Source organism: Protopterus annectens, chromosome 5.part0 (assembly GCF_019279795.1).
Source record: "Protopterus annectens isolate FY-2018-M chromosome 5.part0, PAN1.0, whole genome shotgun sequence".
Lineage (NCBI taxonomy): Eukaryota > Metazoa > Chordata > Ceratodontiformes > Protopteridae > Protopterus > Protopterus annectens.
In genome coordinates, this window is record NC_056735.1 from 1,812,515,932 (window position 1) to 1,812,540,707 (window position 24,776).

Here is a 24,776-nt window from a genome sequence, read left to right on the forward strand (position 1 = left end):
TTGGATTAAGCACTTGGGCTTCAGACCAGTTGTTTTACATTAGGAAGGTTTGTGGCCTGCACTGTGGTGGCAGGACAGGTAGCTTACATCCTTCTAAGTTGGGAACTGCTGATTGAGGGCTCAGTGTCTGTTATTCTAAAAGTGTATTAGTTCTGGTTTAAGCACTTGGGCTTCAGGCCAGTTATTTTACATTAAGAAGGTTTGTGGTCTGCACTCTTGTGGGAGGAGAGGCTGGACTCTGCCCTTCTGAGCTGGGAATTTCTGGTTAAAGGCTTATAGTGCCTGCATATTCTAACTGTTTCTTACTGAAATTGGTGCACCTTGTTTGCTGTAGCACAGACTAGATCCAGGCCTGCTGAATCTAGCTTTGTTTATATGCTTGTTATTACCCTGAAACGCTAATTCCACCTAAACCGTGGCTTTTCAGTGCTTCTATGGATCCCTAATGATATCTGCATTGGTTACTGTACTTATTTCCTTGTTTCACTTGAAAGAAAGTTACTGTTTGTCGTTATTGCATTTAAGTTACCTGTAACACATTGCATTTAAGTTACCTGGCACTTGCTCACTAAAGCAATTATTTAAGTCAGCACTAAAAAATTAAAAGCACTACACCCTCACAAACTCCCCTTGAGTACCTTGTTCCCCATTGGCCATTTTTTCAATTATAAAGGAATTCCCAATACTATTCTAGCATGTTCAAAGGTCAGTTGTCAATCTCCACTCTGGTCCAGCTGGTGAATCTGGGAATCTTGAGGCAATGTTACAACTGCCTCATGTACACAGACAACCCTCTCCTCCTCCCAACAAATTCCAACACATGTGAGAGATGCAACCATATAGCCATACTGGAGGCTAAGCTCTCTCAACTCAGTACTGGCATAACCAGTCAGGAGGAGAAGGAAACCACACTCACTACAATTCCAGTCTCACATAGACCTACCATGACAGCAAACCAAACACATAAACACACAAAAACATACTCGAAGGCTCTAAATAAAAATCTGCCTAAGCAGCACCCAAGCAACCGCTACCCCAAAACAAAACACGTGCAACACATAGCTCACAAAGCCAGTGTGCCAAACAGTCACAGCCCTTAAGGCTAAACAACACACCTGATACACTTGTAATAGGTGACTCTATCGTCAGGCACACTGACGTCCCGCTCACCAGGCTGAACAAGGAGAAGGTCATGGTGAGCCGCCTGTCAGGCGCTAGGATCCGCCACATAACACAAGCACTCAGGTCTCTCCAAGGCAAGTACAAATATGACTCAGTCATTGTCCATGCTGGTGTGAATGACCTGAGACGTACCTCCCTGGACTACATGAAAAGAGACATAGAGGAGCTCTCTGAGCATGTAGCCCAGGCTGGTATGACCCTGACCTTGAGTAGCATCTTACCCTCACCAAGAATGATGCCACAATATGAAGACAAGATGATCAATTTCAACAATTGGCTTAGGTATTGGTGTCATTCAAAGGGGATCCAATGTCTGTCAGCCTGGGATGACATGCTCGACAAGCCATGAAGCTTCACTAGGGACGGCTTGCACCTGTCACCCCTGGGCTTTCGGATATTGGCAAAGGCTCTTGCTACCCCCATAGTGCCCTTTTTAGGCAAGGCTCAAAAGACAAACCCACCTCCATAGGTATCACAAGGGATAAGAAACTAAGAGTAATGCTACTCAATGCCAGAAGTCTAAACCTCAAGATGCACACACTCAAAACTCTCCTTAGCATGGAGAACATTGATATCTGTGCAGTAACAGAAACCTGGTTCAAGGCTCCCGAGAGCACCCCAGCACTACCAGGTTATACCTCATACCATGCTTTTCAGCCCCAAAACTTGGACCGAACCACAAAAGGAGTGGGGGTATCAGTATTCGTCAAAGATACCCACACCTCCAGGTTGGTGGCACAGCACGAAGCATCAGAGACTATCCATGTGCAACTAACAGTGGGTAAAACTGCCTTCCAGTTTATAGCCTGCTACAGACCACCCTCCCAAACCCAGGAACCCCACTCGGCCTTCCTGAGAACACTGGAAAATATGAAGGTCTCTCCAAACACCATTATATTGGGTGACTTCAACTACCCAAACATAGACTGGGAGCATTACTCTAGCTCCAACACCCTAGCCCAAAGGTTCCTAGAATTTATAAACTCAAATGCTATGGAACAACTTGTTACCACTCCCACAAGAGGGGAAAACATACTGGACCTGATCATCACCAACATGAGGACTCTATGCTCCAGACCAGAAGTGTATCACTCACTGGTAAGATCAGACCATAAACTAATCTCACTGGATATTTACATCCCGACTCCACCCCCTGCCCTGAAAACCACAGTGAAAAACTTCTCTAAAGCAAATTTCACACTCCTCAAAACTGAGGTGGAATCCTTCAAAGCCCCTGGGCCTGTCGAAAATACGGCCCAGACTGCAGAATCCTTTATAAACGCATTCTATGAACACCTTCAGGAATGCATGGATCATGCAATCCCAAATAAAACCAAGACCCAATCCTCCAAAGGCAGACATCCTGTCTGGTGGACCCCAGCCATAAACAAACTATACAATAGAAGGAGGAAGCTACTACATGATAGAGCAAATCCCAAAAAAGGGAAGGCATCTCTGATCAGTATTAGCAAAAAACTATGGGCACTCATAAAATCGTCTAAGGCCAGCTTTGAGAGAAAAATTGCACAGGACACTAAGGATAATCACAAGGCTTTCTTTAGTTATGTTAGGAACCTGGGTGGGAATTCCCAGATATGCTCAGAATTAGTCCAAAATGACAAAAAATACACCGAACCCACAGACATTGCCAACATCCTAGCTGACAGGTTCAGCAAACTCCCCTCCCACCAAAAGGGCAAATATCTATCCCAGCAGAGTGCTGCCCCTGACATCTCAGATGCTCAGGTAAGAGCCTCCTCTCCAAAGCAAAACACAGCATCAATGGGACCAGACGGTGTCCTGGGCTGCATCCTACATGAACTCCAAGAAGAGTTAAACCCAAACATAAAACTACTGTTCAATCTCAGCCTTACTACAGGATATGTACCCAAAGAGTGGCGTACAGCAACAGTGGTCCCTCTCCACAAAGGTGGTGCCTCAACGGATCCTGGAAACTATCGCCCCATAAGCCTGACTAGCTTGGTCTGCAAAGCTATGGAAAGGATCATCATGGACTTCATAAATAAAGATATTGGGGACCTACAGACACTGGATCCTACCCAGTTCGGCTTTGTTAAGGGCAGATCCTGCCTCTTAAACCTGGTCGATTTCTTTGAAACAGTCACCAAGGCCATTGATGAGGGGAAGGTGGTCCACACAGCTACCTGGACCTCGCAAAAGCCTTCGATACAATACCCCACTCGGGCATTATAGATAAGCTCACCAGCTTAAATATAAACCCCTATGTCACTAGATGGGTTGCAAACTGGCTCAAGGACAGTACCCACATGGTTAGAATTGCTGGAGCCATGTCAGACTCCAAACCAGTTACAAGTGGCATCCCACAAGGCTCAGTCCTGGGACCTCTCTTGTTCGGTATATATTTCTCGGAGGTACAGGCCAACAGGGAAGGACTGTGGCTGACCACGTTCGCAGATGACTGCAAACTGGGTGCCATAATCGACTCTCCAGCCAACACAAGCATCCTCCAAAAGGGCCTCATAGAAACAGTCAACTGGTGCCAGAGCCATGGCCTCAAGCTAAATGCCAAAAAGTGTATAGTCATCCCCTTTGGCAAAAACAAAGTGCCCACAAATTACCACATAGGTGGTAATCCATTAAGTACAGAATAAGTAATTAGGGACCTGGGGACCCAAGTTGATAGCAATCTCTCATTTGACAACCAAGTGGCCAAAGTGGTTAGAAAAACATTTTATATAGCCCACCTAATCATTGAGGGATTCACATCTAGATCAGGGGAGGTCATCGTGCCTCTTTACTCATCCCTCATCAGGCCCATAATTGAGTACAATGCCCCTTTTGGGATGTACCTTACCAGACACCTGCAGCAACTGGAAAGACCCCAAAAGTACCTCACCAAGAGGATCAAAGGGCTCAAACAGATGCCATATGCTGCCCGGTTAAAGAAACTCCAGCTCTACTCAGTGGCATACCGCCTGCTCAGAGGCGATCTTTGCCTGATGTACAAAGCCATGTCCAACCCGGAATTAATGGACATGCTGCACCTCAGAAAATCCAAATCCCATCGAGCTATGCGCTCGAGAGACTTGAACCTCAGCACTGAAATAAATAGGACATGCTGGAGGGACAGATTCATAACCCAGAGGCTCCCTTCACTCTGGAATAAAATCCCAGTTCAGGTTAGGCAGAGTCCCTCATTGACTCTCTTCAAGAGGAATCTTGATGAGTGGATGGGAGATTGTAGGTTTACCCCGGGTATCACTTCTGTGTCACTGTTAGACAGAGGCACAGTATACTAACCTCGAAAAAGGGCATAGCAAAATTAAACACACTCTGGCTAGGCTTATAAATGCCCTAGGGTAGATAGCCTAGTATGAACCTATGAACCTATGGAGGCTCTTCTCACACTGGAAGATGTTGATGTCTGTGCAGTCCCAGAAACTTGGTTCAGGGCTGTGGAGAGCACCCCTGTCTTACCAGGCTATACCTCATTCCACATTTTTCTACCTCAAAACCAAGTTGTAAAGACTAAGGGTGGTCGAGTCTCTATCTTCATTAAGGACAGGCACACCTCCAGACTGGTTTGTCAGCATGATGCACTGGCATTACTCTTGGTGCAACTGACAATTGGGAAGACACTCATCCAAGTTATAGCCAGCTATAGACCCCCTCCATGACTCAGGGCACCCACTCCTCCTACTTGGACCTACTTGACTCCATCAAGGTACCCACCCCCAACACCCTGATCCTTAGTGAATTCAACTACCCCAGTGTAGACTGGGTGAACTATTCCTGCATGAATGCACTCACCCAGTGATTCCTTGACTTCAGTTCTAAAGCTCGTCACATCCACTATGAGGGGAGATAAAATTCTGGATTTTGTTCTCACCAACATGGTTGACCACTTCACCACTCCCACAGTATGTTCTTCCCTGGTGAGATCAGAACATTGGTCTGTCTCATTCAAAGTTTCTATCCCACCTAATCCCCTCAGCTGTAACTAGACTAAAAAATTCTCAAAAGCTGACTACAACCTCCTAAGGGAAGGTATCAGTAGCTTCATACCACCACCACAACTGTGCTGAACAGTACACCAGTACAGTATACAAGCACCTGTACAACAGCATGGACTTCGCCATACCCAGCAGAACTAAAACTTGCTCCTCAAGGAAACACAAACCTCTCTGGAGGACATCCTCTATCAACAGGCTTTGCAACAAAAGGAAGAAACTGTAGTCCAATGGTAAAAAGGAACAAATTCCAAATTGGAAAAACTCTCTCCTCAGCCTCAACAAGCAAATTAGATCACTAGTGAAAACCTCCAAAGCCAATTATGAATTAAAACTACCCTCCAAAACAGAGAAACCACAGAGCCTTCTTCAGTTACATCAGGAAGATCCATGGCAAAGCCCAGGTTTGTTCCGAATTAGTACTTAATTGTACCACTTACACTGATCCTGTTGACTTAGCCAACCTGCTAGCTGATAGGTTCAGTGCAAATTTCACCCCCCATCCCCCCTAAAGGCCCATTCGACATCCCCAATACTTGTCCTGCACCTCATATATCCATAGATCAAGTGTTAAAGGCCCTATCCAAGGCAAATAACACAGCTTCCATGGGACCTGATAGTATCCCAGGCTGTATTCTGCACCATCTCCAGCAAGAACTAGCTTTGCCATTGAGCACCCTATTCAACCACAGCCTAATTACAGGCTTCATTCCAGCAGAGTGGAGAACTGCCATTGTCATTCCCTTGCACAAAGGTGGTGCAGTACTGACCTAGGAAACCCAGCCCCATTAGCCTGACAAGTCTGATCTGTAAAGCCATGGTGCGTATTATTATGGATCTCATAAATAAGGACATAGGCAATCTTCAAGCACTTGACCCCACCCAATTCAGATTTGTTAGGGGCAGATCTTGCCTGTTGAACCTGGTTGACTTCTTTTAGACTGTCACCAAGGCCCTGGATGAGGGAAAGTCAGTATATAAAGCTAACCCTAACTTGGCCAAAGCCTTTACACAATCCCCCACTCGGGCATCATCTTAAAGCTAACACAACTTGGTGTAAATCCCTATCTTGTCAGGTGGGTGGCCAACTGGCTCACCAATAGGACCCATAAGATCAAAATAGGTGCCTCCACCAGCAGACCTGTCACTAGTGGTGTTCCCCAGGGATCTGTCCTGGGACACCTACTGTTTGGCATCTACTTCTCAGAGGTCCAGGCAAAGACAAAGGGCCTGTGGCTGACCAAGTTTGCAGATGACTGTAAGTTGGGTGCTGTCACTGACTCCCCAAATGATGTTAACATGCAGCAAGAGGGTCTCAGCAAGAAATGACTGGTGCCAAAGTCATAGCCTTAAGTTAAATGCAGAAAAATGTATTGTCATACCATTTGGCAAAAACATGGCCCCTACTAATTACCACATCAACGACAACCCCCTAAGCACACAACCTGTGGTAAGAGACCTGGGTACTCAGGTTGACAACAAACTCACATTCAACCATCATATAGCAGCCATGGTCAGAAAAGCCTTTTACTTGGTTCATCTCATAAGTAAAGAGATTGCATCTAGAAAAAAAGGTGGTTATTAACTCTCTATACTCATACCTCATTAGGCCTATAATTGAGTATAATGCCCCATTTGGTATGTACCTCTCTAAACACCTGCACCAACTAGAAGGCCACAGAAATACCTCACAAAGAGAATCCATGGCCTCCAACACCTATCCTATGTGGACAGCCTCAAATCACTATCACTCTACTCGGTATTGTACAGATTGCTCAGAGCTGATCTGTGTCTCACCTACAAGGTAATATCGGACCTGGCCCTACTAGAGATGCTCCATATCCATAAGTTTAACTCCTCACTCATTACCCACTTGAAAGGCCTAAATCTAATATGCAACATCAACAAAACCTGCTGGAGAGACATGTTAGTCTCCCAGTGGATGCCCCATCTCTGGAATAGACTTCCCATACATGTAAAATAGAGCACCTCTCTGACCCTCTTCAAGAGCAACCTTGATGAGTGGATGGAAAACCACAAATTTGTCCCAGGGGTTCCATCTTTGTCACAGGGGTGACAGGTGCTAACTGAGGTTTCTTTTTTGGGGATAAACTCTTGGCTAGGCTTGTAAGGGCCCAGAACCATTAGCCTAGTAATCTCCTACGATCCTATTAATCCTAAAAACAGAGTTGACATCTAGGAACAAAATTCAAGCTATAAACCAATTTGCTTTTCCTGTTATAACTTACAGTTTTGGAGCTATTGACTGGCCCCAAAATGTGTTGGCTAGATTATACAGGAAAACTAGAAGGATTCTTCATGCTCACCAAATGATTTATAAAAATCAGTGTATACCAAGAGTATACATTCCCTGTTCGTAAGGGAGTATGGGTATCTTCGAAACTGATTATATGCATGGATCTGCAATTATGGGACTGCATACATATCTGCTGACCTCACAAGACCCACATCTAGTGAAAGTTTTGAAAGATGAAGAGAATAAATCTAAGATGACTTCTCTGCTTAACTTAGCAGAAGCATATCGGTGTCAAGCAGGAATGGAAATCAAACCAGAAGTAGATAAAAATTAGGCAACAATTGAATGTGCCAAAAAAACAAAATAAAGATTATAAGGTGAAGGATCAGATGAGAAGGCAAGAGATGTGGAAAATGCATAAATATAGTTGTAAGTATAGAAAACTTCTGGAAGAACCTGATGTTAATCAGGATTAAATGCAGGAATGGTTGAGAGGTGAATTCAAACCAAGAGATGAAAGGTTAGTATTGGCAGCCCAAGAAAGTGGGCTACATACACATTGATTTACAAAGGCCATTGAACATGTGGGAGAAACAGACAAATGTAGGTTTTGTAAAACAGAATTGGAAACAGTTGCATGCTTTGTTGCTGGTTGTGACATACTAATGGTAGAAAGACTGTACTTATTACTTCTGAGAGCTTTTTCCCTTGAACTGTGACGAGGTACTCATTTTCAGATGTATTTTGCATGCACATTGAGGGAGAAGTATGAAGTACATGTTTAATGTACTTTTGCTGAATTTTTCCTTAAGTGATATAATGTTGTACAGTGTTGGAATTTATTTGTGTACTTTCTAAGTTTCCTACTCTGTCATGTTCTATTTCTGTGTCTATAAAAGATTGCAGTCTTTGGTGTTGGTGTTCATGGTGGTGTGCATTTGCATAGCTGTATAACGTCAAGCAGGGTGGAATGGGTCATGTTCCCTACTGATGGACAGCACTCTGTCTGCTGAAGAATGGCATACAGAGCAAAAACTGCACATATCAACAATGCCATTTGAACCCCTGATATAAGTATCACCATGAATAGTAGGCAACAGTAAGGATTGTGGAAGGGTGTACAGCTCAGCAAACTTTGTGGCCTCATTGTAAATATAATTTAGGCTTTAACACAAATGTTACATGTTCTACCTTTTCTGCCACAATACATTGCAGGTAATGTCAGCATATATAAGCCAGGTGTTTCCATTCACATGAAAGAGCACCAGCAAGGTACCAGGTGATCAAACATGCAGGAAGGTCCAGTCAAAAAAAAGTATTGTTGGAAGCTGCAATGTATATTAGGTGTGTTAGAGGAGGTTATTTTTCAGCTATCTTTCATAAGCATTGGACTTCCATCTTCCTAATTTCTTGATGTTCTTCCATGATGTCCCTGCCCACTGCACATGAGAAGCTGCCGCTATGCTAAATGAGCGTGGAATCTAACTGAGCATGGGGAATATGTTTGGATTCCAAGCTTCATCACTTTCTTCAATACAACCTTCACCTGAAGCTGGTAAGCAGGGTACCCTTCTCATGGCAGAGAACTGCTCCTTCCTAAGTGCCAGTCTATGATGAAACTGTGAGTGGGCTTCTGTGTTGTAGGCACAGTGTCTGGTAATGTAGGCAACATATTATTTGGACTTTGTCCCATAAGGCTCACACTGCCACCCAATGGTTTTGTGCAGCCATCTGATCATTTGCCAGGTGTAACGCTGCCTTCAATGTGTTTTAATCAGCCTCTAACAGTAGCAGAGCATGCGCCCTCCCTTGTTTTACTGCTATGAGCCATACAGCTGGACAACCTAGCACTTCCTAGTGTCTCTAAACTGCTGTAGTACCCTTTTGTAAGCCACCTAATTACCTGTACTGAGGGTGTTTGTTAGCTGCTATTCTCATATGTCCACAGATGCTGTGAATGAATTTATACTCTCACTAGTACTGGTGCTGTTTTCAGTGCCACTTATGCACATACATAAGAAAATATGGGGAAATGTAGAGACTATGTTTGCCTCAACTTTCAAATGGTAGTCAGTGTAACTCTACTGCTGTCAAATGTTTAGGAAAAGTGTGAAAGCTCCAAACATTTTAACACAATGCAGAGAGGAAAAAAATACATTTAGTTGGATGGAATCAGTATTATGTAAACAGTTTCCTGAAGGGCATCAGCTAATGTAAAAATACTTGTAGTACAGTAAAAAGATTCATTTTCAAAGTTGTCTGACATTTTATTGAAAAGTTATACTTATTGAAAAGTTATATAAGATTTTATTCTTCTAGAGTATTAGGCCATTTGCAACTCAATGGGTTTGTTTGCAAGATGTAACTGTCCAAAGCAATGCTGTCCTGTGAAATGCGGAAAACCATCTGATTATAAAGGTATGTCTGCATGAGTACATGCACTAATAAGCAACACTATTGCAGGCCATATGAAAGATTATTACCAGTGAAGGGGGAAAAAAAGCATGTAGCAACAAACAAAAGTACAATTACCTAGGGTGGGATAATCATTCCACAAAATTTTACAAAAGACAAGTGCATACTAAAGAAGATGTAATTTCATTGCTGCAAAGGCTGCAGATCTGAGTGTGACTAGATAGCATCTCTGGCTGAGGCTAAACCAGTCATTCAACTTATTTAATAACCTATGGGTGGGGGAAGGAAAATACAAAAAGACAAACTGCAAACCCTTAGCACTTCCTATAATGACCCTCTCCCACTGAAGTTTGTGAAATCTGACCTGCAGTATGCTAATAAGCATCACTGAAAAACCTGCCTCTGTATGAACATGTGACTTACACAACACCAAAATGTTGTATCTAGTGGTTCTGATTTTGGTGGTTTTGTGGATGTACAAAATGTCCATCGGAGTTGGATCCGAGGATGGCTTGTATGCCAGGCATAGAATGCCTCTCAGTAATCTGTAGGAGACCAATTACAGAGATAGGTCTTTAAGACAACCCATATAGGACAATGTGTTTATAATTTGGATTCTTCTGGTATGGAAACTTTGTGGGCATTCCAACTGCTGCATATGTCTCATCAGGTACATGCTGAAGTGGGCATTATAGTCGTTGATGTTTTTGATAAGGGCAGAATAAAGTGACACTATGACTTCCTTGGACCTGGATGCCATGCCCTTACTTATAAGTTGTACGACACAGAATGACTTTCTTATTACTTGGGCTACATGTCAGTGAAAGGCCAGATTACTATCTACAGTGGCTATAAAAAAGTTTACACACACTTGTTAAAATGCCAGGTTTTGTGATATAAAAAATGAGACCACAATAAATCATTTCAAAACTTTTCCCACCTTTAATGTGACCTATAACCTGTACAATTCAAATGAAAAACAAACAAAGCTGTTAGGGGAAAAATATAAAAAATAAAAAACATGCAATAAGCTGGTTGCATAAGTGTGCACACCCTAAAACTAATACTTTGGTGAAGCACCTATTGATTTAATTACAGCATTCAGTCTTCTTGGGTAGGAGTCTATCAGCATGGCACATCTTGACTTGGCAATATTTGCCCACTCTTTCTTGCAAAAAACATTCCAAATCTGTCAGATTGCGAGGGCATTTCTTGTGCACAGCCCTCTTCAGGTCACCCCACAGCTTTTATATTGGATTTAGGTCTATGCTCTGGCTGGGCCATTCCAAAACTTTAATTTTCTTCTGGTGAAGCAATTCTTTTGTTGATTTGGATGTATGCTTGGGGTCATTGTCTTGTTGAAAGGTGAAATTCCTCCAGCTTTCTAGCAGACGCCTGAAGGTTTTGGGCTAAAAGTGACTGGTATTTGGAACTATTCATAATTACCTCCACCTTGACTAAAGCCCCAGTTCCAGCTGAAGAAAAGCAACCCTAAAGCATGATACACCACCACCATGCTTCACTATGGGGATGGTGTTCTTTTGGTGATGCAAAGTGTTCTTGCGCCAAACGTACCTTTTGAAATTGTGGTCAGAAAGTTCAACCTTGGTCTTATCAGACCATAGCACATTTTACCCACATGCTTTTGGGAGACTTGATGTATTGCTTTTCAAATTTTAGCTGGGGCTGGATGTTTTCTGTGTAAAAAAGGCTTCCGTCTTGCAACCCTACCCCGTAGTCCAGACATATGGAGAATACGGGAGATTATTGCCACATGTAGTACATCACCAGTACTTGCCAGAAATTCCTGCAGCTCCTTCTAGTGTTGCTGTTGGTCTCTTGGCAGCCTCCCTGACCAGTTTTTGTCTTGTCTTTTCATCAATTTTGGAGGGATGTCCAGTTCTTTGCAACGTCACTGTTGTCCCATATTTTCTTCACTTTCTGATGATCGTCTACACTGTGTTCCATGGTATATCCTATGCTGTGGAAATTTTTTGTACCATTCTCCTGACTGATACTTTTCAACAATGAGATGACTTTGATGCTTGGTAAGCTCTCTGTGAACCATGGCTTTTGTTGTAGCAAGCAACTGAGTAAATGTCAGGAAAATCCTACTAGGATAGCTGAACTTTATTTGGGGTTAATCAGAGTCTATTTAATTGATGGCAGGTGTGTACCCAAGAAGACTGAATGCTGTAATTAAATCAAAAGTTGCTTCAACAAAATATTAGTTTAAGGGTGTGCACACTTATGGAACCAGCTTATTGTACATTTTTTATTTTTTATATTTTCCCCCTAACAGATTTGTTTTTTATTCAATTGAATTCTACAGGTTATAGGTCACATTAAAGGTGGGAAAAGGTTTGAAATGATTTATTGTGTTCTCATTTTTTTATATCACAAAAAACTGGCATTTTAACATGGGTGTGTAAACTTTTTATATCCACTGTACATATGTTCCTAGATCTATGACTACTGGGTCAAGTCTTAGGGGTGCTGTATTGATGAAGTAATTAGCCTGGGTGGTAGCTTTTCCATTATGCACTATAATGCATTTATTGGCATTACGTTTTAATCTGTGACTTTGATACCAGTCATTTGTCTGTGTTAGACCCTCTTGTAAGATGTTTGTGTCATAAGAGGAATCTATGATAGCCTCCAATCTGCAGTCATCTGTGAACTTGGTGAGCCAAAGGCACTTCACATTAACCTTTACCTCCACAAAGTATAGAGCCCTGAGGTACCCTGCTGGTGAATGACCTCTTAGTGGAGGTAGTCTCACAAATCCTGACCACTTGAGTCCTGTCTTACAACCAGCTGGCAATCCTTAGAGTTATGTAGGGGTTTGTTCTTAGTTCGGTAACATTGCCAACTCTATCCGAATGGGGTATTGTATCGTATGCCTTAGCCAGGCCCAGCTAGATGGTATGCACCACTTTCCCCTCTTTTATCTAACAAGGCTGGAGCAGGATTAACTCAATACCCCTCGGAGTGTGGTGAGGGCACCAAACAGATGGAGCTCTGGAAAAATGAGCAAGAGACAATTTGTGGTAAGGGAGGTTTACTCAAGTGCAGTACTGGTTTGATGGGTGGGCACTTAGTATTATGGATATATGGAAAATGGTGGGAAAGTTCTTAAATAAGTTAAACAACAGACAAAAGCAATGAAAGAGGGCAGGGAGGGACTTTGGAAGCCATATTACCATAAGGGACAGAAGCCAGAGAGAGAGTCTTTTAAAACCACAACAAGGTAAGGGTGGGAGGAAGTGGAACTCAAGTCCTGTGGTTAGAATTTAATGTCTCTGTAGGGGCTGGGGCAGACTCAAAGAGCAGGGGAAAACCAGTAGCACTATTATGCATTGGCAGTTTTATTTCTTGTGTTAGCTATGGTGTAAGTTTGATTTGACCCTTTTCTTTCCTGAAAAGGCATGGGAGTCTAATATAGTAAAAAAGGTTTTCTTGAAGTAACTTACAGCCCCTTCCAATGGAAGGGATTTTGGTGGGCTGCCTCACAGCAAGAGGCTCTCCAGTTCGATCCTTGGCTGGAATGCCTTCTGTGTGGAGTCTGCATGTCCTCCCTGTGGTCGCGTGCATTTCCTCTGGTTTCCTCCCACATCTCAAAGACATGCCGTAGGTGGATTGGACACTCTAAATTGGCCCTAGGCGTGAGTGCGTGCGTGCATGTGTGTGCCTTCTGTGGAAGGTTGGGCATCGGGCAGGGAACTCGACACTGTAAAACTCCACTGCCAGTCACGAGCAGACAGGTGATCCGCTGTGGCGACCCCTAACTGGGAAAAGCCGAAAGAAGGAAGAAGAAAGTTTCTTTATGGCATAGACTAAGTTGTAGTAATGAATAGTTTCTGGCATAATTCATTCATGGGTAATTTTTCTGGGTCTATTATCCCATCCAAAATACTTTATTAGTAACTTTATTTATGTGGTTGTTCGTATTAGTTAATCCATATAGACTAATACTGTGGTGGCTATGCTTTTCAGTATTGACAGGGTATTTACTGTTAAGCTCACCTAGGATTATTATCTTTAGAGATGTTTTTGTAGTAATTCAAGATAATATGTCTTCTGATGCTGACTTTGTAGTTGGAGGTGGTTGTGCTATGTATGTTGAATTTGTGTGTTAATTTTAGGTGTAGCTACTAGAATTTCAACCTTACTGTTGTCTGGTATTTCTTCTGCTTACATGGCAAGGTGAAACTTTTGTCTTTATATACTATACATACATACATACACTATACTAGCTATGCTTCAAGCTCTTATGCCAATACAAACATTATGGATTATATAATCACAAGGAGGTAGTATTTTTTCATCCTTGATGTGTGGCTTAAGCTATGTTTCATTTACTGCAGTTATGTGTGGGGTACACAGTAGCATAGCTATGGTAGTGTGAGATGGGCATCTGCCCCTGCACAAAGTGTTAGGGGGCATGATTAACTGATCACAATCTTTCTTTATTGCAATACTGGCTTTTAAAAGCTAGTATTGCATTTGCAGTCAACTGGAGCACTGTAGAGTGCCATGTACAGTTTAAACTGTAGCAACTGTTTGCTACAGTTTGAAAGTAAAAAAAAAAAACTTGTTTTGTTTTTTTAAACTAAAACCAAAATGATGATGTAGCTCTCTGTGTAGGTAGGGTAATAAACTATACCAACTGTTTGTTACATTTATAACAAGCCGTTTGCTACAGATTAAAAAGATTTTTTAACTAAAACATGAGTGCCATAGTGCTCTGTGCAGGCAAGATGTAAACTGTAGCAATTGTTTGCCACAGTTTAAAACAAAGATTTTTTTTTAAACATAAACATGGGCACCTTAGCACTCCATGCAGGCAGGGTATAAACTGTAGCAATTGCCATGGTTTAAAAGAAGAAATTATGTTGAATGAGGGTTAGGGGCAGGCCAAATAAATAGAACCTGAATGGCTCGGGGGGGGGGGGGGGCATGTCATGCATCTGGCCATCTGTCTGTTTTTCTTCTTCAATGGAAGAGATTGGCAGGGCCCAGTTCTAACTTTTACTAACTTTTTTGCTTTTCACTTCAAGTGCTGATGAGGTGGGGCTCTGGCTCTTAGTGCCATCTCAGGACACTGGTTGAACCAGCTATGTTTCTGGGGGTGCATAGAGAAATGTGGCTGTGCAGGATGCTAAAGACATTTATGTGGTATCATTTTATTGTTGCAGGTTGCACCAGAAAGTAGTATAAGGGTTGCTGAAGATAGTATTTTTGTATTGTAGATCTTGCATTGTGAATGCCTTCATATATTAGAAATCATTTTAGTTCATATTTGTACTAATAACCTATTTTCTGTAGCTTAGGGGTAAAGGGTTATAATGTTGATTATGTTGGTTGTGAGCAAGCTTTGCTCAGTACTGATACATGCAGAATACTTTTATTGTTTGTTTTGTAAATTGCTTTTAGTAATGATGGTGCTCTTCAGCTTTAGTTAAAAATTTAGAGCTGGATCAAGTTGTGAACACAACAAAGATGAAAGTCTCTCTAGGTACATGTAGTAATCTAAGGAATGACTGAAAATTCTCTGTCTTGGAAAGATGAGACCACAGGGAATGGTAAACTATCACCTGATGTAAAGCTACCAGTTCCAGTTCATATTATTTTTGAGATGTATAGATTCTAGATTCCTGATTATTAGATGACATTTCCTCAACAGACAAGTGTGCAAAAATATTTGCTGAAAATCACTTTCAATGAAAGTTTTTTTTTTTTTTTTGCAGGGGGGTCACTTGCACCCCCTATATCAACTTACAAGGTTGCAGAGTAATGGAGAAAGAGCAATAGTTACTGTTCACTGAATTCGTCTTTCAGTGAAATCTTCCTTGTGCTGCTCTCAGTGAAATAGCAAACTATCCTAACTTTTCTGTCAATATAATGCATCTGCTTTACAGACTCACTTGATGCAACAAAGAATGTAATTTATCAGTTGGTGCAAACAAAAGTAAGACAGCAGAGTGTACTGATGAGATCTATTTTTCTGTATGCTGTATTTGTCCCTAAATCTAAGTTTCTGAAGGCTGATACATGTCTAATATATTTTATAAAGTGTAAGATTGAGGCTATGTTACAATGCACCATTTTTTCCGTCATTGTTCCATGGAAGAAAATATAGATTAATTTATTGCCTGCATTACTGTGTCAACACTGGGTTTAAAAAAGTATGAGCTATACAGTTAAAAGTGTGACTTTTATAGTATATTAAAATAATGTCTACTGCTTGCTGTTCCGCATTACACAATCTGCTTTGCGATTTTTGATTGGCCCATACGTCGGTATATGAGCCAATCAAAAATCACAAAGCAGACCCTCTTCTGTTGAATGCAAAACAGCCTGTTGTTTCACATTGAACATAAGTGGTTCTGCTTTACGATTTATGATTGGCACATATACTGGTATATGAGCCAATCAAAAATCACAAAGTGGAGCCTCTTCTGTTCAATGTGGAACAGCCCGCTGTTTCGGCGTAATTTTAAGAGGCAGTGTGGAACAGGCTTGGGCAGCTGATCTTGGGACAGTCCTGCTCAAGTAAGGACGTATGGCAGCCCTGATCCATAGGTACTTCTGGGTTTTAGTATGAGACCTTAAAGAATGGAAAGCATTAACTTCCCAGTAAATTATAAATAGAGTGCTTAGGTGCAACACATTTGTCAAACATTTACATTTATAATTGTCATTTATTGTTTACAACTCTTGCACTCCATACACACATTAAACATTAATTATGTTTTTTTTCTGTCTATGCCATACACCTTTGAACTATTAACTATATTCAGGCGCATGGAATAAAAGATAAAAATACAGAAGTTGTCATTGGTGAGTCTTGCTTTGCACTGGAGATGATTTTGCATTACTGGTGGTTAAAGATAATGTGGTAAAGAAAATACAAGAAAGTATAGGGAAGTTGACAAGTAGAAGTTACTACATTAATTTTCCAGTGCAGAAAAATGCTATGTTACACAAGGTTTATCAGTGAAAGGCAATATATTTTTCCTGTCTTAATCAATGTTTCCATTTCTGCCTAGTGTGGTAGTAGATGTACTGCTCTGTAAAGCAAGACAGTAAAGCAGTGCAAAATATCTCACCTAGAAATGTTGCTCTTACTCTGTTTACAAGAAATGTGTAAGTGTTTCCTGAGTGAATAGTATTTTGACAGTTTCTAAGATAACAATGACTGATAACCAATTGTTTTGCGATGTTTTGCTCTGAAAACCTTGCCTTTCGGATTCATGTAGTTTCAGAGATGTAAGGTTACCTGACTCATGTGGTGTGTTGTACCACTTATCCATTCAGTTATATAGAGGCGTTATTAATGTGAAAGAATAAAAATGACGAACAAGCATATCTCACTGTTCCAGTAGCCTACGCTATCTGGAACATACCCCACTGCAACTGACCAGCTTCCCAAAGCTAAGAGTGCTTTCCATGCACTCCAACTGTTAGGAGCTCAATCAGGACTCCATACAAAAGACAGTTTGAGCTCAAAAAGCTTCAGAGCTTTCTTTGCTGCTGAAGAGAGCACTCCTTCAGTTAGCCCTGTGCAACTGTGGGTTGGCTAGTGATCTTCAAGAGCTGGGCAGATAAGTCCCCTTTGGGGAAAACATTCTGCTTAGTTTTATTTCATGAACAAAATGTGTGTCCTTTTATGAAAATAATTGCGTTTAGCAGAGAATTCAATGTATTCAGACTGTCAACGCATTTCTAAGGGAGTTATGGAATGTTTGAACTTTCTGTAAGAAAAGGTTGTACTTTTTGCATACATTTTTCTTGGATTGTAAACTTTTGTGCGTTTGGGTCAGGACAATATGCTTGTGGGGGACTGTCAGTGGTTTACTTACCTTAGAATCACTTATATTCTACTTTACTTTTACTGATTCACCCACACCACTTTTGACATTTCTTCCTTGGCAGTAAAACCTTTCCCTGCAAGCAGAAAGAAAAAAAAAGTTTCAGATTAACTTTCTCAGAGTTCCCTGATGCTGAGTAAGGTATTTCATCAGATGTCCCTGCTGAAGAGATTTATTTTTCTGACACTTGGTTTATGATAAAAGATGTTTTTCAGTGGGACCAGAATAAAGGTCTTGTGGCACAAAAATGTATTATGAATTATTATGGTTTGAAATGTCAAAAGCTTTTGTTATCCCTTCTGCCTTCATAGGAGGTTAATAGGCTAATGGCCCTAGAGTCTTTTTAAGCCTAGACATACATGCCCCAGTTTTCCCAATTATCAAAACCTATGGACTAGAATGGCTTCACTATATGACTGTGTCTTAGGGCATTTACAAGCTTCCCCTGTCTTTAAGGTACACAGGTGACAAGCCAGGGATGAATTTGTGATGTCCCATCCATTGATTCAAATTGCATTTGAATAGGCTTAGAGAAGAGCTTTGCTTCACATGAATGGTAGTCTGTTCCAGAGAAGAGGTAATCTCCGAGATACATGCCTGTTCCTCCAACATGTTTTGTCTTTGTCAAAGATGAGGTTAAGATACTTGGATAAGGTAATTCTAGCATAGTTTGGCTTACAAATGTGTAACAGAACCACCAGGGTTGGAATGGAGAAAGCCTTGTAAGTTAGGCATAGATTGCCCCTTAGTAGTCTGTAGGAGACAGAGACCTGGGACAGGGCTTTAAGACCGTCCTCACAGGACATGTTATTTACACCCTGTATTATTTTAGTGAGGAACCTCTATGGCCACTCTAGCTGTTGTAAATGCTTGGTCAGGTAAATGTCAAAGGGTGCATCATACTTAATTATTGGTGTAATGAGGGGAGATTATAGTGGCACTATGATCTTCTTAGATCTGGATGCCATACCCTTACTTGCCACATTGAAGGATTTTCTCACCACCATGGACACATGGCGATCAAAGTTCAGGTTACTGTCAACCTGACTTCCCAAGTCCCTTACCAATCAGTCCACTCTTTGGGGGGGGGGGGTGTTATCAATGTTGTAATTTGCAGAAGAGGTCATCTTTCCAAATAGTATAATTATGCATTTTTTGCACTGACTTTTATGCCATGGCTCTGGCACCAGTTATTTGAGAATCAAGCCGCTGATGTCCAGCCTGGGTACCAAAGTTTTACCTTCCTGAGGTTGTACATCTGATGCATGACCTCAGGTCGTATGTATCAGGGTATATGGGTAGATGTACGCACAAGTACTTTAGACTATCTCGCTACCAGCCTGAATGCAGGTCATGCATCTGTCAGACTGATCTTCACTGGGTTGTTGGTACTGTTGCTTTGTTTTTTTGACATTTCAGATTTTTCTCTGGCTCATCACATTTTTAAGTTTACTGCTTTGCCCTTTGGTCTTTCTTTAGCAGTAAGAGTTTCTACAAAGTGCCTAGCTCCAGTGGTAGACTTCTGTCACACACAGGGAATTCAGATTTTCCCTTACCTGGACAACCTACTCATTCAAGTTCTCTCCATAGACCCCCTCCTCGTGCATATACTTTCCACTGTAGATCTCTTATCCATCCTAGAGTTCACAATCAACTTCAAAAAATCAAATCTCACACCTACTCAGGACCTAGTCTTTCTGAGTTGCAGCCTAGACATGTACAGAATGCTTACTTTCCTTCCCTAGGAAAAAGTTTTTCAGAAATCTCTACTCAGTGTGTCACTACACAACAAGGGAGATACTCAGGACCTTGGGTTTCATGGTAGCTGTCATCCCAATGCTACTTCTGGCCAGGCTACGTATGTGAAAAAATCAGTGGTACCTGAAATCAGTCTGGTCTCAACATTCCCATCCCCTGGATACCCTAATCCCCTTATTACTTTGCCTCAAAAAGGAGCTACTCTGGTGGAAAAAATAGGTCATGCTCAACATGCGCCTTCTTTTCACCCCAGCCCCACCCATCCAAGCTCTTCACACAGGTCCCTTGAACAGAGTATGTGGGCTTGGACAGGATCTCACTGAGGGCAGGGGAAATAGCCTTCCCCCATCCTGCAAGACCCCTTCTGCCAGCACTACAAATCTGTGGAAAGCACAGTCTCACTGCTGGTGTACACTGAAAACACCACAGTTATGTGGTATCTGAGCAAACAGTGGGGCACAAAATCTTAACCACTGTGCAGGCTAGCACAGGAGGAATGGTACCTAGCCACAACGATGAGCATGACTCTGACAGCTGCATACATTCCTTCACAGAAGAATGTACTGGCAGACTCTTTAAGCAGGTCCTTGAAGGACCCTCATGAATGAACCTAGAACAAAGAAGTCTGCAAAAGAATACTGCATCAATGGGGACTACCACAAGTGCACCTTTCAGCTTCATCAAAATCCCACCAGCTTCCCCATTCAGTGCCAGGAGACCTTTCCCCATAGCTTAGAGGACAGATGTCTTCTCTTTACACTGGTGGGGGAAGTTCTTATATGCCTTTCCTCTTCTGCCACTACTTTCAAAAATCCTTCTAAAAAGTTAAAAAGGAAGTTGCAAAATTCCTACTCCTGGCCCACTTTCGGCCAAGACAGCATTTGTTTCCCATCCTATTCTATCTGCCCAGAGGAAATTATTAGAAAATTCCTTTCCAACCAGATCTGGTCATTCAACAGCAAGGTCTGCTTCTCCATCCAAATCTAGCCTCTCAGTCTCACTCTGTGGATGATTGGGTTCTGATCCCTAAAAACACATCTTTTCTGAGGAGGTGGTTCAGGTACTACAGGAAGCCAGAAAACCTACCACCTGAAAATTATATACAGCCAAGTGGAAAAGATTCTCAGTTTGGTGCTTCAAGCATAGGCAGGACCTTTTCTTATCATATTCCCCTTCTGTCCTGAAATGTCTCTCTGAATTATTATACTCTAGTCTGGCCTCCTCTTCCGTTGAAGCCCATCTGCTTGCCATTAATGCTTGCTTGCCTCTTGATCCTCCTCCTCTCATGTTCAGGATGGAGTTCAAACTTTTCTTGAGGACAGTCTTACATCTTAAGCCACCTAAGAAACCTATTTCTCCTGCCTAGGATCTCAGCTTTGTGCTGGAAAAAACTTACAACACCCTCTTTTGAGCCAGCAGCTTCTGCAACTTTAAAATTCTGTACCTGGAAGACTATCCTTCAGTGGGCTCTTTCCTCTGCCTACATAATATCTGAACTTCAGGCTTTTATGGCTTTTCTACCCTTTCTCATTTTCCACAGGGACAAAGTGACTCTCATGGCTAATCCATCATTCATGCCTAAGGTAGTGAATGAGGTGTACCTCAGCCAGGCTATCCACCTGCCTCTCTTTTTCCCTAATCCTCAAAATAAAGGGGAAACATTCTCCACTCACTAGACATTTACAGGCAACTAAGGTTTCACTTGGACAAAACAAGAACTGTCAGAAAAACTGACTGACCTTTTGTTTCATTCATGGATTCCACACTGGGCCAACCCATGTCTTAGCAAACCATTGCATCTTGGATATTGAAATCTGTTTCCTTCTGTTACATAGAACAGGTGAAAATATTGCCTTTCTGTCCAAAAGCACATTTCACTAGGTAGATGGCCTCCTCTGGGTCATTCTACAGGGCTGTAGATGCCAGGTCCATCTTAAAAGTGGCCACGTGGCCCTCTGTGCAGGCATTCACCAAGCATTACAAGACCAATGCCTTTTTAAGCTCCTGGGCTACCTTTGCTAGGTCTGTCCTGTCTGGTATCTTGGACAGCTCATCCCCCCCTTTAGCCAACCTCCCTCTTCTATAACTCCTTTGGCTTTGGAAATCACCCATATGTCAGGAATACTGCAACAGTGATTTCAGTCAAGACATAGTACAGTTGTGTAAGAGCGTATCATAATAGCAGATGTCCTACTGATCACAGTTGCAGTATTCCTTCCCTCTCTCCTTCCCATCTTATCTTACTTTGCTCCTATTATTTCTCTTTCCCTCTGTTGTAAGCTATCAGGTAATAGACTGCTTTCAGGGGGATTTACTTACTTCTTTGAGCTGTACCCTCCTAGCTGATGACTTTCCTCTCTCAGTAGTCTTCAGACTGCTGGCTTAGTCTGAGGTACTTGTGAGTACATCTGCCTATATACACTGACACGTACAGGCTGAGGTTACACATTGAACATATGCCCTCAGGAAGGTAAAACTTTAGTGCTCAGGCCAGGCGTCAGTGGATGAAAATCCATATGTTATGAATACTGCAACGGTGACCATTAGGACATTGACTGTTACAGTAAGTTCTTACTTAATTGTGCTTTCCTTTAATGGTTTTCTGTACCTCTACCATATGTAAAGAACTCCCCTTCTTCAGATTTGAATGCCATGATTTACAGCACGTGTATTCCTCATCCTATATTTTTCTTTCATTGTCTTTCAATAATTTTCTTTTCTTTTCTTTTATGCTATCATGTGTTCTTTCAAGTTCTCGAGCTTCTGGCCTTTATTTGGAAAGAACAATATCTAGTATTTTACAAGTATGAAGGATCCCTTAGGAGTAACTCGCATTTGTTCCTGGAAGAAATTTCACAATTGTTTTTTAACCTTTATCCAGACCAGTGCATGTATCTTTCTGCTTTCTTTTAGGAAGCAGAATTTATGGAGGGAAGGGCCCCTCCCTTCCTGAACACACAACACTAGGGTTTCCTGAAGAAAATGTGTGTTCTGGAAGATGAAGCAGCTGTTCATGTCCTTTACTCCAGGGTGGTAGGGGCGTGAAGTGGCTAAGGAAGCCAGCTACAAATGGATTGCCAGCTACAGTGTGTTTTGCCATTTAAGTATGCGTTGCCTATAGGAAAATATTTCTGCAAAGACCAGTTGACCAGAGACATGTCTGCATTGGTTTATTCAAGAATAAATTAATTGGTCAATGGTTCACACCTTTATTATGTCTTACCATTTAGACAATCACTGCAGAAGATGGGTTTCACTGGTTCTCCAGTGCTACATAATTTGGGGGCTTAAGCTTTTGCAGTTTATCCAGTCTCTTGATTTGGCCTCCATGGAAGTTAACTAGTACTAGTTTTTCCTAAACAGTTAACCTGCAGCAGAGGACTCCCAGTATTAGACACACTGGATATGTACACACCTTATTAGTTGATCTATGAGGGAGTTATTTGCTCTGAGATGTGACACCTTCCTGTCATCTTCCTGCCTGGATGATGCAGTCCATCCAGTACCTGCTGTTTAAGTTGGGCAAGCATATATGTATATTATTATATATTTTGCTGTTTTTTTTGTTTTCTTTCTTAGAGATTATTCTAAGTGGATGAGAGTGAAATGATAATCAGAGGGACTAGGCATGTTATCCTAGCCTGGATTGTGATACTGTGGAATGTCCACACAGGGGGTTAATTCATCCCAAATATGGGAGCAGGAAGGGAAAACAGCAAAGTTGATGATTTGTATGAGATAGAATACCAACAGCAACTCACTGCAAACTTCTCCCAGATAAGTCTGATGTGATAAATACTTATCTTTTACATATTTACCTAAGTAATTCCAGGATGAGAGAACTGCAAATCTCAAATAGTTTAATTACTGAATCAATGTACTTAACAAAAAAGATACTTCCCTGGATCATTAAAATTTTTCAGGTCACACAGTTGTGGTTTTGCAGAGCAATATGAAAATGTTTTATGTGTTTCTGATGATTCTTTACAGGACTGGCCTTTGGTCAACTGGTGCCTAGGCATAAGGGCTCCACAGTGCCCCCATCACCACTGGTGCCCCATCCTGATCTACCTACATCATCCAGATTACTGGAAAAACACCCCTGCTAGAGCGTCTCCCTAGGCGGCTGCCTAGTTGGCCTTTGCCTGAGGCCAGTTATGATTATTTATCTGTAATCTTTGGGAAAGCTGTCTTGCAGACTTTTCTTTTTAAATCTGGATGCAGTAACCACCTGTATCTACTTTGGCCCACCCACAGACTAACTATTTCCCTATTCACCGGCTGTTATATCTCAAGTCACATTGTGTGGAAATATTTTTGTTCAGGAGGGATGGATTGCCTTATTGGCACATAGTCTTATGAAATCTGTGGAAGGAGGGAGTTAATGCCACAGGACAGGGATGCCACATTAAAATGGGACCATTTTTTAATGTCTTAACTCCTGCAACTGGGTGACTTACCTGATGTGCAGTTCATGCAAAACAAGCTTACCTGTTTGGTTCCATACATTTATGTCACCTGCTTTGAAGCATTTTATAAGATGCAAGTGGAGCTGGCTCATGGCTTCACCAGAGGATGCTACTGCAAAAACAAGTATCCCATTATTCATATTCCACTATGTCTTCTCCATCCCTTAATTGCCAGATTTGCTGGTTGAATACTGTACTGCTCACCGGCATTGCATTCTGGCATCTTTTCACCATAAGTCATACTAAAACCTCATCTGCAGTTTAAAACTCATAACTCAGGTTTTTTATCTTCTACAAAATAATATAATAAGACCATAACATTTGATCCTTATGGCAAATGCATGTAGACACACATCTGTAGTTTTATATAATCTCATCCAGTGAGTGGATTATATGATTCTGTCCATTCTATGGTAGTGCCACTAATTCTGTTTTTTCTCTACTCAAAAGGTGCCACCAGCATCCAAGGATGTAGCTTTTGTTTCACTACAGGGATAACATTTTGCTTCTTTTAAAATAGATTACAATTAAAATTGCTGAGCCCTCATTAACTATTTTTTCTCAAAATAACTTTTATTACAACCTTAAAAGCAAAAATAAAGAAATGCAACATGTAACATTTTGCTTTTACCTAATATATGAATTATATTTCTCTAATAATATTGGCAGTATAATTACATCCTCTTTGATAGTATTCATAACTATACTAAACTGCAACTGTTTCCCAAAATGAAGGAACATCATGCTTCTCTGTGTCAAATAAAATACCCAGCTTAAGTTACAACAGCACATTGCACATTATTAGACAGTCACATTTATAATGTTCAAA

At 41.5% G+C, this 24,776-nt stretch overlaps 1 protein-coding gene across 1 annotated transcript in view; it reads left to right on the top strand.

The window, feature by feature from the left end:
• Nucleotides 1–8,922: 8,922 nt before the first annotated feature.
• The window catches only part of IMPG2 (interphotoreceptor matrix proteoglycan 2), a 1,485,782-nt gene continuing 1,469,928 nt past the window's right edge, over nucleotides 8,923–24,776 (top strand). Inside the window, exon 1 of the mRNA XM_044072040.1 lies at nucleotides 8,923–8,986. Within this exon, the coding sequence (XP_043927975.1) occupies nucleotides 8,923–8,986 (64 nt within the window). The remainder of the gene's footprint in view (nucleotides 8,987–24,776) is intronic.